This window comes from Rhincodon typus, chromosome 30, assembly GCF_021869965.1.
Source record: "Rhincodon typus isolate 14 chromosome 30, sRhiTyp1.1, whole genome shotgun sequence".
In the NCBI taxonomy this organism is placed as follows: domain Eukaryota; kingdom Metazoa; phylum Chordata; class Chondrichthyes; order Orectolobiformes; family Rhincodontidae; genus Rhincodon; species Rhincodon typus.
Genome location: NC_063361.1, coordinates 12,802,682 through 12,819,305, shown reverse-complemented (window position 1 = coordinate 12,819,305; position 16,624 = coordinate 12,802,682). Strand labels below are relative to the sequence as shown.

Genomic DNA, 16,624 nt, shown 5'->3' with positions numbered 1-16,624 from the left:
AAATTTTCTGAAGAAGGGTCTAGGCCTGAAACGTCAGCTTTCCTGCTCCTCTGCTGCTTGGCCTGCTCTGTTCATCCAGCTCTACACCTTGTTATCCGGGAAATCTAGGCAATTTATTTGACTATTCATTTAAAGGTATATATTGGTTAATAATCAAGTAGATTATTACTAAGTGATTATTACAAGTAGTATACATCAACAGGCTATTAATCAATAATATAATTAGATTGGATTAACAAAGATGGTATTTATCAAATACCTTAGATGCTCATTGCTATGTATTTTTGCATATTATTCAGCCTGTTGGCCATTGCTTGAATACACTTTTTTATCTTTTTGGACTGTCCTCTTATTTCTAATCTGGGCGTTGTAGTTAGTAAATAATAAACTCAGTCCTTTTGTTAATACAAGGAAGCGTGGTTAACTTGGTTTCTTTAAAACATATATGCTCATTTGGGCTTGTGATACTTTCTAAGTTAACTTTGTTGCAACGAACCAAAAGGGATGGGAGAATAAGGAAATAATGTTTTTCCGTTGCAATAAGATAAAATATGTCAAAGTCAGTTGCTAGAGTTTAAATGGGAGACTCGTTGTAATCGTAAGAATGTCTAAGAAATCCTCAGAAAAGGGTGCATCAGGAAAGCAAATGTGTATGAAAACTGTGCCTATATTTTGAACAGAATATATTTAGAATCGACTGAGCAGGGCCAGATGATCTGGGAATATTTCTTTTGGAATAACAAAAAAAAATCAAATTATCGTGGGTTCTGAATAATTTATCTCCAAGTGAGAACTATTTCCTGATTGTTCAAATCTAGGAGGTAAGTTGAGAGACACTGGGGCAACCTGATGCTGGCTTATGATATAATTTCTCTTCTAGAGTGTTAATGAAGGAGAAAATAGTTATTAATGACGTCAATGGAGGTCTTATGATACTGAGTCAGTTGAAAAATGACTTGATAAATGGAGACATTGTAGTTGGAATAATGAAACCAGTACATACGTTTTATTACATTCAAGAAAGTAAAGACAAACCAAACTGCATATACATTGCAGATAAAAAGATTTCAGCAGAAACATTAAAACAAACTGTGTTTCCCAAAACTATTGCAGAGGCTCAAAGTCCAGAGAAATAGCACTCCAATCTCAACTCTTTTAACGTTCTGCTATACTGACACCTTTCAGGGTTTCTTTTCCCTTGTACTGTGGAGATAATTTGAGTTTCCAAGTCTGCTGACACATATCTTCACAATCTTGAGAGTCTAAACTTATACACCTTTTATCACAATATTGATTTAATATTCCCCTTCTCTTCCTGAGCTCTGGTATTGAACACCTGCATAAGTAGAGGGCTATAATAGATGGGTCATACAAGACCTTTTAGTACTGTTCCAGCTTAGATTTTTCAGCTCCTTAATGAGGTCTAGAGTACGATAAGCTTATAGTACAGTTTGCCCAGCCTTGTTTTAAAAAGTTGCCAGTCTTACTTGTTCAGGTTTCCTATCTCATAATTTTGCCTTTGAAGCTGGAAAATGTCCAAATTCTCATCACCTTTTTATCTCCACAGGAGCAGGGAGTGGAAAATCTACAGCCATCCTTACTCACCCAGAGTACAATAGTTGCCTTCTGTAGTTCTTTATTCCTTGCTGTTTCTTACAGTAGATGAATCTCTTACAGTGCTCAAATCCCTACACAATTCCACCTGTTTGTTTGTTTCTCAATGTTTCATATATATAGGTTTTGAAGACTTCTCTCTCTAAAACCTGAAAGCACAAAGGGGACGTAGATTTATGGCTAATCACAAGTGTACAGTGATCTTAGAGGGCTCTTCTGGTGCATTGGTAGTGTCCCAACTCTGGGGCAGAAGGCTTGGTTCAAATAAAACAAAGAATTGCTGATGTTGGAGACAAATTTAGAAACTGAAATTGCTGGAAAAACCCAATAGGTCTTGCAGCACCGATGGATAGAAAACAACATAAAGGTTTCCAGTCCAGTGACCCTTCTTCAGGATTGAAGAAGGATCACTGGACTCAAAACATTAATGCTGTTTTCCCTTCACTGGTCCTACAAGACCTGCTGAACTTCTTCCAGTGATTTCTGTTTGTTTGTTTCTAGGTTCAAATCCTAGCGGATCCAGAGGTCTATTATGTCATGTCTGGACAGATGGACGTTTTTAGAAAATCAACTGTATCCTTACAAATGAAATGTTCCAAATTCCTAGGTAAGCATGCAAGGCTCAAATCAGACATTGGCTTCCAGCATCTGCAGTCCTTATTGTCTCCACCCTTCACTCAAAGTCTGTAGGTGTGAGGCTGGAAAAGCACAGCATGTCAGACAGCATCCAAGGAGCAGGAAAGTCAACATTTTGGGCCGCAACCCCTATTTAGGACTGACCTGATGTGCTTTTCCAGCCTCACACCTATAGACATTGAGTGAATGGTCTCAAGCTGCACAAACAAACCTATTGTGCAATTTCCACATGGGTATGCATCAGGGGTCATGAGTCACAACTCACATCTGAAATAATTCCACAGAGGTCTGTATCCCATCACCATCATTTACACAAGCATAGTACTTGACACTGGTCCGACTTCCTCAAAGCCAGCTCTCCGAGTGAGCAGAACCTCTAACAGTCTGGTTGATGTCTGTCAGTCAGGACTCCTGATTGGACCAAGTTAACAGCCCTTATTCTATGAGGTCCACCTGGCTGACCTCATTATAATCACTAAATCCCTCCCCCTCTAAGTCCAGGGACATGTTCTTTTTCTTGTAGCCTCTTCTGGGGCATTTTCGCACTGGGTCCAGTTCCTCTGACTCAGTCTCAGATACATGTGGCATGTACCAGATAGTATCCTGCCTCTTGTGTCCTGAGCGAATGGGAAGAAATTCATCATCTTCTTCAGGCAGTAAAGGCGTCAAGCCTGTGACATCTGCCATGTCCATCTCAGACTCTGAGGTTTTTTTGATGCTAGACAGAGGGGATGAACCCACAGGTTCTGACAGCCTCTCTGGCTGTTCTGAGGTGCTGGGTATGTTTTGCTCCTGTCGTGTTTGAGTTTGCAGCTTTCACGTGGTCCAAGTGCTTGTTCAGGACTGCCTCACGTACCCAAACTTTGTATGTCATGGAACCTGACCTCATGTCGACTGTGCATCTCACCCATGTAGGGCCATTTCCATGGTTTTCGCACGAAACTTCGTCTCCTTAAGTAAACTATTTCTCTTGCTTAGAGTCTGTGTCCAGCATTATCGTTCCTGCTGCCATTTGACCTCCCTCCCCCCAACCCCGCACAGGTCCGGGAAGATCAGATTTTAGCTAGTGCGGAGACTTCTCCCCATTAGCAACTCTGCTGGAGCTATCCCTGCAGTTCCAGGATGGGTGATCCAGTAATCAAATAGGAACCGGGACAGTTTGATATAGAGTGATGCTGTATGCTGTTTCTTTAAGCCTGCTTTTAAAGTTTGGATTGCATTTTCAGCCAGACCCTTGAGCAATGGATGGTAATGAGCTGTCCTTTAAATACCAAATACCACTCAACTTTAGGAAACACTTGAATTCCCTGCTGGTAAATGATGGCCCATTGTCTGTGACCAACACTTCCACGAGCCCGTGCCTTGCAAAAGATGCTTGCAGCTTTTCTATCTTCTACTGAAAAAACGGCACCAGCTGATGATAACTCAGAAGGCTGTCTCGTATGTTCGTACAAACCTGTACAAGTAATAATTGTAGCATAATTCTGGGAATCCTCAGTAGCTGTAATTGCAGGTATGTTTGGCTCATGTCCAGCTTCGTGAAAGACAGACCCCGCACCCTTGCCAGCTCTGTGTACAAGTCCTCTATGCGAGGGATTGGGTATTTATCCAGCTATGAGAAGCAGTTTACCATTTGTTTAAAATCCTCTCAAAGGCGAACCGACCTGTCGGGCTTCACAATCGGTACGACCGGTGCTGCCCATTCCACAAACTAGACTGGTTTAATGATTCCTTCGTTTTCCAGCCTCCTAATTTCTGCCTCTACTTTTGCACATAAGGCACTGGGCAGATCTTGCAAAATCGTGGAATTGCATCAACATGCAACGTGGCCTTTTGCTCCTTTTGATAATCCCACTCTTGCTACCACTGAAATAACTCCACAGAGGCCAGTATTCCATCACCAAGTCACCCTTTATTTATACATGCATAATACTTGACACTGGTCCAGCTACCTCAGAGTGAGCAGAGACTTGACACCCCTGTTTATATCTGTCAGCCAGGGCTCCCTGATTGGGGCAGTTAATCTGGTCCAATCAGGGAACTCAGATTCTATGAGGTCCACCAAGCTGAACTCACTACAATCCCGATTACTACAACATCCAATCTCTGATGATCAGGACTAGGGAAGATTTGAGTCGAAACCTTTCCCAACCTATCAATCACCTCAATGTTATGAGATAGACCTCTGTCCCTCTGCCACTTTATTCAGATTAGCCAGGTTTACCTTTACCAAACTGGACTGAAGCATGCAGTTGGTTGTATGATTTGTATATAATGAGTTGGAATAAATGATCAATGATAAATAGGAAAACAAACCGATAAAGGGATGGAAATCGTTTAATTTTGTGCCCCAGCCACTATTAAGACTGATGTTACACACGTTGGAAGTTTGAGATGTGAAGTAAAAGGAACACGGTGAGACTAGGCTTGTTGTATCTGGGACCCTGTGCAAAGCTGTTGCAATTGCTTTCACTGTCAGCCCCTTGCCAGGGAGTGGGAGGCGAGTTTCCGCTCGGGAAATCCCGCCCCATTTGGCTGTATTCCTCCCCGGGGGGAAAGCGGACAGTTCGGGAGCTGGGAGAGAGTTCGAGGCCAGTTCTAGGAGCAAGTTTAAACCTCACTACCAGTGACTGTGGGAAGCCGCTGGTCTGGCCGCGAATAGTGAGAGGTAAGAAGTTTTTTTTTTCTTAAAAAACAAAGTTTCCGCCTGTTTTAAAAGTCTTGATTTAATATTTGCGAATCGAATCCCGCTCCGAGATGTTCCTGCTGCAGATTATTGGTACGGTTTTAAGCTTTGAAATGAAATGATGCATTCGACCGAAAGTTACAATTTGTCTAATTTCAGGAGTTGGGGGGGAAGGGGATAGAGAAAGGGAGGGAAACACTCAGGGCTGGGAATGGGACAAAGACATGCTCTCCATTAATTTAAAGTTTTGCATTCTATTATTTCCAGCATTAATGCTCCCAGGGAATCGCCCTGCTGTTGCCAAAGTGGTTACATATTGACGTTGTAACTCTTTCTTTCTTTCTCTCTCTCTGCTTTTCTTTGTCTTTCTCTTTTTCGCGCTCTGCCGTTGTTTTCACAAATCGCATATTTAAACGAAAGCAAACTGTACCACTGTTTCCGACCTCTCATTCTCAGCATCGAGACACACGACTGATGCATTAGAGAGAGACTTCTTGTCTGCTGTTCTGGGTATGGTGTGTCGACACCCGAGATAGGTTTCTGGAAAATATCTGGACTTATGAATAAGAGGGAGCAGGACGTGGTTTCCATTATTCACTGCGACGGGTTGGGAACTGTTTGCAGTGGTTTAAAAGTCAAATGATTGTTAATGCATTCGTTAAGTACCGTTTTCAGGAAAAACTGTTGTTACTTGCATTGTGTCTGCATCAGCATGAACTTCAAACGTGAAAGTTGAACTTTAAAAGTCTGATCATTTTGTCGTAAAGTTAGTAATATATTTCACATTGTTCATCTAATCCTACATGGAAGTGTTTTAATGTAGGCAGCTATCAAAAAATGTATACTTTAGCCCCCCCCCACTCTCTCTACGTTTTTGAAAATTAATGCATGTTCGTTGGTACCATTTTCTGAGCTAGATTTTGTAGCTCTTATGGCTGGTGATAAAATCCCTTGGAAGAAGGGCAGTGAAGATGAACGGAAAACTAAGATCACACTGTCTTATTTTGCCCATTAGTCATACGGTAGGCATTTGTGAAAAATGTACGCCCATAGAGAACTTTTTTAATTCATGTTTTCCTGGTCATGACTTGGTACTGGGATAGGGGTGAGTGAAGGGATGCACTAAGCTGTTCTGCAGCTGATACTCCTTGGTCATGTCTTTCCTTTATTTTACTTGTAGAAATGGCTGTGGAGAAGTAAAATAACTGACACTACTGGAAGTGAATATTCTGATTGTAACTTATTGCTTGCAGGCAAAACTAATCTGGTTGGTTTAGGTACAGTTCTTTTGTTCATGTCCCTAAGTTTCTGTAACTTTTGTCGTATTGTGGTTAGGAAAGTGCCTTTTCCATAACTTTACAGAGAAATGTGTGAATGTATTATGCTATAGCTACTTTGAACGGTAGAGGATATTCAACTGTAAACCCATACATTTAATCTCTCTAAATGTTGGTTTTGTGATTATTTATAGCAATATTGTATCAGGTTGAATGCTGCTAATTACAGGTCAGTTGCTTTTATAATTATAGGGCTACTATATTTGGCAGATACTTTGCTAGACAGTCATAGTCGAATGATTCAGACAGTCATTTTTCCACATTTGTATGTTCCTAATGCCGATTTGCTTATGCAGAACCGGTTAGGAGCTATTAGAATAGTTTGTGTCTCTTCTAACCCTGAGTTTTGCCATTTTGGGAGCTGAAGAACCAAATACTGAGAAACTCCAAGGATTTACTCTTGAATCCTTCTGCTAACTGAAGTTACGAGGCGGGTTAAGTTGTCTAGATGAAATCAGGAAATTACAAAGGAACGTAAAGAGATAAGTGACCATGCTACATTAAATTCCATCCTGTCAAAGTGTGAAATACACAAGTACCTTGTCCTTCAGTTGTACAGATCCTTGAATAAATGATATTGGAATTACTGAGTTCAGTTCTGGGCACTGCAAAGTAGGAAAAATGTGTATATAGGCATAGAGGGGTTACAGAACAGATTACAGTGGGGTCAAAGGTTTAAGTTTTTTAAAGACAAGGTGCATAAAGTTGTATGTTTTCCTTGAGTTTAGAAGATTGAAGGGGATGAAGTAATTAAACTATTCAATATATTTAAAAGAATTTGCTAGGGTAGAAACAGAGAAGCTATTTTCTCTGATCAGGGCACCCAGGACAAGAGTGTGGAATCATAAAGTGAGAGTGAGAACATTAAGGAGTGAAAGCAAGAAGCACTTTTTAATTCAAAGGATTGCAGAAAATTTGTTTTCCCCCAAAAGGCAACCAGAGACGTACAGTTTTATTTGGTAAGAGCATGAAGAGGTTATAAATCAAAGGTAGATAACTGGAGGTTAGAATAGTCCTATCCCAAGGAATTGAATGGTCTCCTTGTTTTCCTATGCTTTTTAAATGCTGTCAACAATTTCATTGAACTCTGACCTTGCTCACTCCATCCTTGCCTCTAAACAAATACAGCTCATTGACTTCTTTGCTATCAAGTTAACAACTACCCATTCAGCAGTGTCTGATGTTCACGCTTTATTTGATTTTTCTGACATGTCCCCTTCAGTGCTCTTTCTGCCATTATCATCCAGTTCCTGTTTCCTTGATTTATTTTTTAAACCTATTTTCCCCTCATTAGCTTCTGGAGCAGGTAGTACTTGAACCTGGGCCTCCTCTTCCGGAGATAGGGTCCCTACCACTGTGCCACAAAAGGACCCTTCTCTAATTCTTTGGTCCCATTTCCATTGAACTGTTTCCGATACATTTCGTGGCCCACTGCTCAGGTACCGATGTAAAGAATGCACTCGTTTAGGGGAATTATTCAAAGCTACTGTCTTCATCCCAATTTCTCAAGAAAAACCTTCATCTCTGCTGCCCTTGTAAACTACTGCCTCATCTTTCCCTTCTATTTCCCGTGAATCTGTTTATCACCTCCCAAGTCTGGGTTGTCCCTCCGGTGGTAATCCAATTAAGTTATAATAATTTTGGAAGAAATTGACAGGGCAGATGGAAAGCTTTTCTGCCGGTGTGGAGAGTTTTAAGATGAGGAGATAGAGAAATCAGAACCAGGTTAATTAGGAGAGAAGTTAGGAAACAGCTCATGAGAAATATGGGTGGAGCTGTCGCATACATAAAACAGTGGATTGAGCTCCGTTAATGATGTTAAATCTAAAATTGATAGATTTTTGTTAGTTGGTAGTATTATGAACTATTGAGCCAAGGTGGATAAACTGAATTAGTGTCCCATTTAGTCATAACATCTTTGAATAATCCCCTTCCTTTAACAGCCCAGTGGGTGTAATTACACTCTTAGGATTGCAGTTGTTCAAGAAAGCAACTCCCTACCAAATTCTCCAGGGCAACTAGGGATGGGCATTAAGTAATAGCCTGTTTACGATACCCACATCCCATGAATGAATAATTTTTAAAAATGGTGGAACTAATTTGAAGTATTAAATGGCTAGGAACATAAGACTCTATGAAGATTTTCTGGGACCATTAACACAATTGAGCATCCTTGTCAAATCTTTTCCATTTTAAATCTTGGGCAGATTGAGCCAAGCAAAGCAGTCTTATTTGTCTGATCATGTCGAGAGTCTTCTCATCCCGTTGCTGTCACCTATTCCCGAAGAATTCATTTGTCAGCTCCCTCTTCCACATCCTACAAACACCCCTTCCACATCCTACAAACACCCCTTCCACATCCTACAAACACCCCTTCCACATCCTACAAACACCCCTTCCACATCCTACAAACACCCCTTCCTTGCAGCATTCTGAATGATCTTCGCTCTGCTAATTGCAGCATTTCAGGAAGGTGTCTCAGTACCACCTGCTCAACAGTAAATTGCTGACCTTGGCAACAACATCCCCAACCATTTAACAAATTTTAAAAATTTCAAATGTAGCCCTTGGCAATACCATGGGCAGCATCCACAGTGACGATCAACATGCCTCTCTGTGACCATTCTTGACCTGTGCTACCTGTGCTGTTTGTGTACTGCTGGAATGTTTGTTTGCAATCCAGACTTGAATTAGGCACAGTTTTCTCCTGTTAAACGTGGTCTAGGATCCTGCCGCAAATTTTTTGTCCTCATTGCCAGTTCCACACACCCCACTCCCAGTTGAATATTAAGGGAGGTGACGGCCTGGTGGTATTATGGCTGGACTATTAATCCAGAGGTGCACGCAATGTTCTGGGAACCCAGGTTTGAATCCTGCCACAGCAGATGGTGGAATTTCAATTCAGTGCAAAATCTGGAATTGATGATAACAATGAATTGATTGTCGGGATAAACCCATCTGGATTGCTAATGTCCTTCAGGGAAAGAAATTGACATCCTTACCTGGTCTGGCGTGCATGTGACTCCAGACACACAGCAATGTGGTTGATTCTTACCTGCCCTTTGGGTGATTAGGGATGGCCAATAAATGGCCAGTAACACCCTCAGCCCATGAATAATTAAATAAAGCTAATAGGTTTTGTGCAGAGTCCAAAGACAATGCTATTACATTCCCTGGCCTATGTCTTATCTTGAACCAGATTTCTTGCAACCTCAGGAGCCTGTGTAAGGCTAGGGTAAGTTTCTGACCCCATGTATTCTCCAATGAAGAAACTGTCTATTTCTATCTTGATTTCACCTGTCCCTTCCTCCTTTCACCTTGCTTATCTGCTGAGGATAACCTCATCCACAACTATGGCCTCCTCAGGCTTAATTATTCCAGTGGTGTCCTTACAGTCAACCTATTCTCTAATGTTCAGAAAACTCCAGCAGTTCCAAAATTCTGCTCCCCATGTCCTTCCCAGCACCAAATCCCATTCTCCTATCAACCTGTCCTCCCTGACCTAAAACTGATTCACCAGTTCCAGAAATACTGCATTCCTCACTGCCATGGTTAAAATCTTGCATATACCACCTGTGGCTCAGTTGGTAGCATTCTCAACAGTTGAGTCATGAGGTTCTGGGTTCAAATCCTGTCACAGGGCTTGAAATATCACTGCACTACTGAGAGAGTGCTGCATTGTTGGAGATACTGTCTTCTGGAAGAAACATTAAACTGTAATCCATGTAGGTGGACAGGGCCTATGTAAAATATCACAAGGCACTGTTTCGAAGAACAGCAAGGGAGTTAACCTCTGCGTCCTGGCCGACATTTATCCTTCTGATAGACATCACGCAATGCTCTGATTTGATCATTATTACAGTACTGTTTGTGAGAGCTAGCTGTGCCGAAATCGGCTCTGTTCCTTACTATTGTATAACAGTGACTACTTAAAATACTGCGCTGCGTGTAAAAGGTTTTGAGAGGTCCAGGCTGTCTTATGAATGCAGCCTTCAATTTTTTTCCTTCTTCCTAATCATAGAATCCCCACAGTGTGGAAGCAGGCCATTTGGACCATTGAATCCACCTCCTACCTTGGCAACCCTGCATTTCCTGTGGCCAATCCACCTGACCTGCACACCTTTGGACTTTGGAAGGAAACCGGACTATCCAGAGGAAACCCACACAAACACCGGACAAATGAGTAAACTCTCCCACCCTTGGGTTATTGTGTGTATCGAACCCAGGTCCTTGGCGCTGGGAGGCAGCAGTGCCAACCACTGTGCCACCTGGTGCCACTCCTTGTATCCCATGCTTTGGAATCCCCTCTCGAAATCTCCACTTTCTCCTCTATTTACTTCGAGCATCAATGTGGTCCAACCATTTGGTTAGCCTCCTTTTCTGTGGCTGTCTCTGCTATGAAGTGTTTTTGAAGTATTTATTATTTAGTCAATGAAATGAGCTATTTAAAAGATATATTACTGGTATGCTTCGCTCTGTTTCCATCCCTAGTGTGTATAGTTTTGTCCCCATTGCAGTGCTGTGGCTCCACCTTATGAAGAGTACAGATATTACAAGAAAAGTAATTTCCATTTCAAATTTGGAAGTGTCCCGGAACAATGTGAAATGCCCCTGATTCAGAACTGTGGGGCCCTGATCCCTACATTTTAATTTGGGGATGTAAAAGGCTATGAATTATCAGGAGAACACTGCAGTCTTTTTCAGGTACTAAAGACTTTCCAAAGTGTTTCACACCTAAAGATTTGCAGTTTTTTTTGCAGCAGCAGCCAATTTGTGTATATCATAATCCCAAAGAAATAGAAAATGAGATAAATGAACAGGTTAATCTGTTGAGTCTTGGCTGGGTCAGCAGCGTAATCCCCTGTCTTTCAAATGGAACCAGGGCCCCTTTGCATTCTGTTGACGGGTGGAGAAACTACTATGTGGTAATTCTGATACTGTAGTACTCTGTCAGTACAGTGTTTATTTTCTGTTCCAAAGTTCTGAAGCAGTCCTTTTAATTCATAATCTGATTCATGATTATCACTGAATGAGATGACAATCTATTGTCTTTAGGTTTTGAGGACAAATTTTAGTCACTTTTTCCCCCGTTTCATTTTTTCCTGTTTTCTGCCTTCTCCTTTCTTGTGCACGTTTGTTTCTTGTTCTAATAGCAATCCCTAATAGAATCCCCTGAAGTGTCAGCAACAGTTCAGCTTTACTATCTTTTCTTTCTTCAATGACCTTTTTTAACTAATAAGTTATCCCGCTGTAACCTTTTGCAGTCTCGCTCGCATTCTCTCTTTCTTGTTCTGTTAGATTCTTTGCCTGCCTTAGTTCCTCTCTTGTTCCACCTAAAACATTTTTCTTCCTTCATACCATTCCTATTTCATTCACTTCTGTTGAAGTGCCTCACTGAAACATGAACTTCTTTCTTTTTCAGATGTTTGCTTTACATTTCAGACTTATTTTCAGATTTCCGTCAATTTTGCCCTGTGCCTCTAGTTACTTGATTGGAATCCCCATCCACTTGGTTAAACATCAACTCCCTCTGTCACCAACGCACAGTGGTAGCAGTCATCAAGATGCTCTTCAGAAATTCACTAAAGCTCCTTTTGACTTATAAACCTTCCAAGCTGTGATCTCTACCACCTAGAACAGGGCTTCCCAAAGTGTAGGTTTGTGTTAAAATTAGGGGTCACAAGCTTTAAGACAGCATTGTGCGCTATGGTGCTCTGACTGAGTTATAACAGCTGTGTCTACACTAACAGGACTGTTTATGCTCGCAGATCCCCACCTGAACATAAGGACATAAGAGCTAGGAGCAGGAGTAGGCCGTCCGGCCCTTCGAGCCTACTCCGCCATTCAATAAGATCATGGCTGATCTTTTCGTGGACTCAGATCCACTTACCCGCGTTCTCACCGTATCCCTTAATTCCTTTATTGTTCAAAAAAAATCTACCTTATCTTTAAAAACGTTTACTGAAGTAGCGTCAACTACTCCACTGGGCAAGGAATTCCATAGATTAACAACCCTCTAGGTGAAGAAGTTCCTTCTCAATTCAGTCCTAAATCTGCTCCTTCTAATCTTGAGACTGTGCCCTCTTGTCCTAGCTTCACCTGCCAGTGGAAACATCTTCTCTGCTTCTATCTTATCTATTCCCTTCATAATTTTATATGTTTCTATAAGATTCCCCCCTCAATCTTCTGAATTCCAATGAATATAATCCCAATCCACTCAGTCTCTCCTCATAAGCCAACCCCCTCAACTCTGGAATCAACCTAGTGAACCTCCTTTGCACCCCCTCCAGTGCCAGTACATCCTTTCTCAAGTAAGGAGACCAAAACTGCACACAGTACTCCAGGTGTGGCCTCACCAGCACCTTGTACAGCTTCAACATAACCTCTCTGCTTTTAATCTCAATCCCTTTAGCAATGAAGGATAAAATTCCATTTGCCTTCCTAATTACATCGCTTTCACGTCAACCTTGTGATTTTGTGACAATTTTAAAACCTGAAAATGAGGTCACAACAGGAAAAAAATTCGTAAAAGCATTATTAACCTTTAAAGGATAATGACAGTAGATAAATGGGAACACCACCAGCTACAAATTCCCCTCCAAGCCCCATATTGTTCTGATTTGGAAATATATTGTTATTTGTTTGCCGTTGCTGTGTCAAAATATTGGACTCCCTCCCTAACTGTGTGCTGAGGGTCTATCTACACCACATGGTCTAAGAAGGTAGCTCACTGCTACCTTTCCCATAGGGATGGATAATAAATGCTTGCCCAGCCAGCAATGCCCACATCCTCTGAACAAACAATTTCCAGGTTCTTGAAATTACACTGTTGTATTTATAATTTTGTTTAATGAAAAGTTAATTCAGTTTTATCTTCAAACTTGTTCAGAGAAATGCTTCATTCTGTGATTTAATGGAAATTGTCTATTATGTTGCAGGGACTGATTGGGAATCTGATTGAATAACATGAGCTGGAGTTTTCTGACGCGCCTTCTTGAGGAAATCCATAACCATTCCACATTCGTTGGTAAACTGTGGCTGACTGTCCTTGTTATATTCCGCATTGTGCTGACAGTGGTTGGAGGAGAATCTATTTACTACGATGAACAGACCAAGTTTGTTTGCAATACCCAACAGCCAGGTTGTGAGAATGTTTGCTACGATGCCTTTGCTCCGTTATCCCACGTGAGATTCTGGGTATTCCAGATAATTCTGATTGCAACCCCATCTATTATATATCTGGGTTACGCTGTGCACAAAATTGCCGCAACAGAAGATCATGAATACGAACAGCGGAAGCCAAAGAAACACCAGTATGCAGTGCAGTGGAAACAGCACCGTGCTTTGGAAGAAGCTGAGGATGATAACATAGAGGATCCCATTCTATATCCAGAGATAGAACTGCATAGTGATAAAGAGAACCAAGATCACAAAAGCCTGACCAAGCATGATGGGAGGCGTCGCATAAAAAGGGATGGTCTAATGAAAATTTATGTTTTGCAGTTGCTCGCCAGGACTGCCTTTGAGTTGAGTTTTCTTGTGGGCCAGTATATTTTGTATGGCTTTGAGGTGACTGCGAGATATCAGTGTGAAAGGGATCCATGCCCTCATAAAGTAGACTGCTTCGTATCTAGGCCAACAGAAAAGACCATTTTTCTGCTAATAATGTATGCAGTAAGTTGCCTTTGTTTAATAATAGACATATGGGAGTTGATTCATTTGGGATTTGGCATGATCAGGGATATACTGCGAAACAAGCAAAACTCAATGACAGAGGCAAATTACAGTTACCCATACACGTGGAACACCCCTTCAGCTCCCCCTGGTTACAACATTGCAGTCAAACCAGATCAGATTCCATATACAGAACTTTCAAATGCTAAAATGGCTTGCAAGCAAAATAAGGCTAATATTGCTCAGGAGCAGCAATATGGTAGTAATGATGAGAACATCCCAGCCAACTTGGAAAGTGTGCAGCAACAGCTGAAACTGGCTCAGGAGCGACTGGACCTGGCTTTCAAGGCTTACAATGAGCACAGTAACTCCTCAAACCATCCCAAAGACAAGAAGAAGTCTGGATCAAATAAGAGCAGCATAAGCAGCAAATCTGGAGATGGGAAAACCTCTGTGTGGATTTGATAACTATTTTGTTGCTCAACTAGTTCAGTTACTTTTGGACTTGAGGCTAACTTATTATGAATGAGTAGTTCATATATATTTCTGTCAGTCAAGATAAATAGGCATCTGAGATCCGGTTCATGAACAAAATGTGTTGCCTACTGCATTTTTGGTTTATTTTGGCTCCTTCTACAGAGGTCTAGATTGGAACTTGCTGCACATTAAGCTTTGTTTTGAAGGACTCTGTTTACTGTGAGGTTGCTTTTGTTAGGTAGACTTTTTGGCAACTTAATTAGCATTATTGAATTTGATGAAATTATTCCTTCTAGTTGCTGTATTGCCAAGTTGGGCATAAGTATTTTGAAAATCGAATGCAGCTTTAACTATTCAGCCATATATAAGTGCCTTGGAAAAAGGGCAGGAACAAATGGAAGATACAGGCCAGTTGTAGTTGCAGCTCGTGTTGCATGGTTAGTGAAAGGTTATTTGAAGAATTTTGTGTAAAATGTTGTTCTTTAGATATTAGGGTCAACAGTGCTTCTATACCATTTTTGTATATTCATACTTGCACGCAACATTTTAAGGATAATGATTTATCAAGACCAGATACTGACTTTGGTTAAGACACATTATACAACGCTTTGAGAATAATGGCTGTTTCTTTGGATAATTCCCATTTTGTCAAAATTAAGTTATATCTGATTACATTAGGTCTTCCTTGATGTATTGAAATTGTTACAGATGCAGAATCTCTTTTGATTCTAGCGTTGCTGTAAAGTAACAGTAATGTTTGATTTGAGGTGTCATTGATAGCAGTGCACATTCAAGGAATTGCGCTGTCCAAGATTTGATTGGTAATCATGATCCTAATCCCAAATCATTCAAGGAGTACCCTACATAAGAAGAAGGAAGATAAGCAACGAGCACAGAAATGTGTTGAAATCAAATGGGATAAGGTTTGAAATTGGTACTTAATAGAGGCACTTCATAAATCAAACATTCTCTATTTAAGAGACTGGTGATGCTAAACTATCTTTTATTGTTTTAAATGCAGCTTTTTCTTATTTTTCATCTTCAGTCAGAAGATGTTAGGTTTAATTTTGAGTTGTATGCATCGTGAGTAAAAGAGCATGTTTCTGGAACATATTGTTGGTACCACAGTATTGTAGAACTTGGGAACTACAATATTTTGACGTGCTCCTGAACATGATGCTTCTTTTGAAGAATGATTAGGTGCAAAGAGCAGGCAAGTACCATAGCACCTTAGGTAGTAAGGTTTCTTGAGAGAAGACTTCCAAATATTACTTTTCTCTTATTTCCCCAATTGGTTAACCAAAGTGAACATTATATGATCAGTTGGTGAGCTTCATCAATATTTGCTGAAGTTGTCAATATGAACCATAAAGAAACCATCATATTTACTTTGGTGACTCATCATTTTGATTTAGGTTAGTATTCCAAATCTCATAAAATGACCCTCGTCGTCTGAATGGCAGTGTCCTGAAAGCCAATATTGAGTGTTCTATTGTTTAAAAGCAGATGTTTACACTTTGTGTAGAATAAATATCATTTTAGGGCAAATTTGGAATACAGGTTATCATAGTATAGGTTAATGACGCACATTTAGGAGAAATATCCTTTTCTCATTTTGGATTTTACATTTCTTGTAAGGAATTTTTTGATGATCCACCTTAGTATTTTTAAAAATGGAGTTGCCAAATTAAAATCCGCTCTCTTCAAATATTATTTCAAAAACAGTCAACTCTGACTTCCAAGGCACCAAATGTACCTTTTTTATGTACTGGAACAAATTGTAACATTGAAGAATGCCTTTTGGTTGGTTTCAGTCCATTGCATATAGCCTTGTACTTGGCTAAGTGTTTCTGTAGGTCAAAATGATAGAGAAAATGCAAGAAATCACTGAGGACCTTTTTAGTTTAACCATCATTATATTTTTAATGGAAAGTTTAACATGTGCTGCTTTCCGAGCCACAATAATATTAGGTACAGAGTAGTTTTGTTCCAGTTATTTGCAGTATTGTGATTACCAACTGATTTGAAATATGTTCTCTTCATGGTGTAAAAGTTGCTTCTGATTGGTTGAAAGCACCATTGTGACTTTAATGTTAAGGCAGTATTCTACAAAAGGTCTTTTACCTTTCTAACTAAAAGGGAACGTAGATAAAACATTAAATATTTTTAAGAACATTTGAACTGTGTAAAAATAAGTGTA

General features: G+C 40.4%; 1 protein-coding gene across 6 annotated transcripts in view; it reads left to right on the top strand.

Annotated features, from left to right (window-relative positions):
- The window catches only part of gjc1 (gap junction protein gamma 1), a 52,375-nt gene extending 35,993 nt beyond the window's left edge, over window positions 1-16,382 (top strand). The window contains exons 1-2 of one of the 6 annotated variants that reach the window (XM_020534988.2): window positions 4,804-4,918; window positions 13,212-16,382. In XM_020534988.2, coding sequence (XP_020390577.1) covers window positions 13,240-14,412 — 1,173 coding nt within the window. In that variant the 5' untranslated portion in view covers window positions 4,804-4,918; window positions 13,212-13,239 and the 3' untranslated portion in view covers window positions 14,413-16,382. The other 5 variants (XM_048614531.1, XM_048614527.1, XM_048614530.1 and 2 more) reach the window with 5 other exon arrangements.
- The last annotated feature ends 242 nt before the right edge of the window (window positions 16,383-16,624 follow it).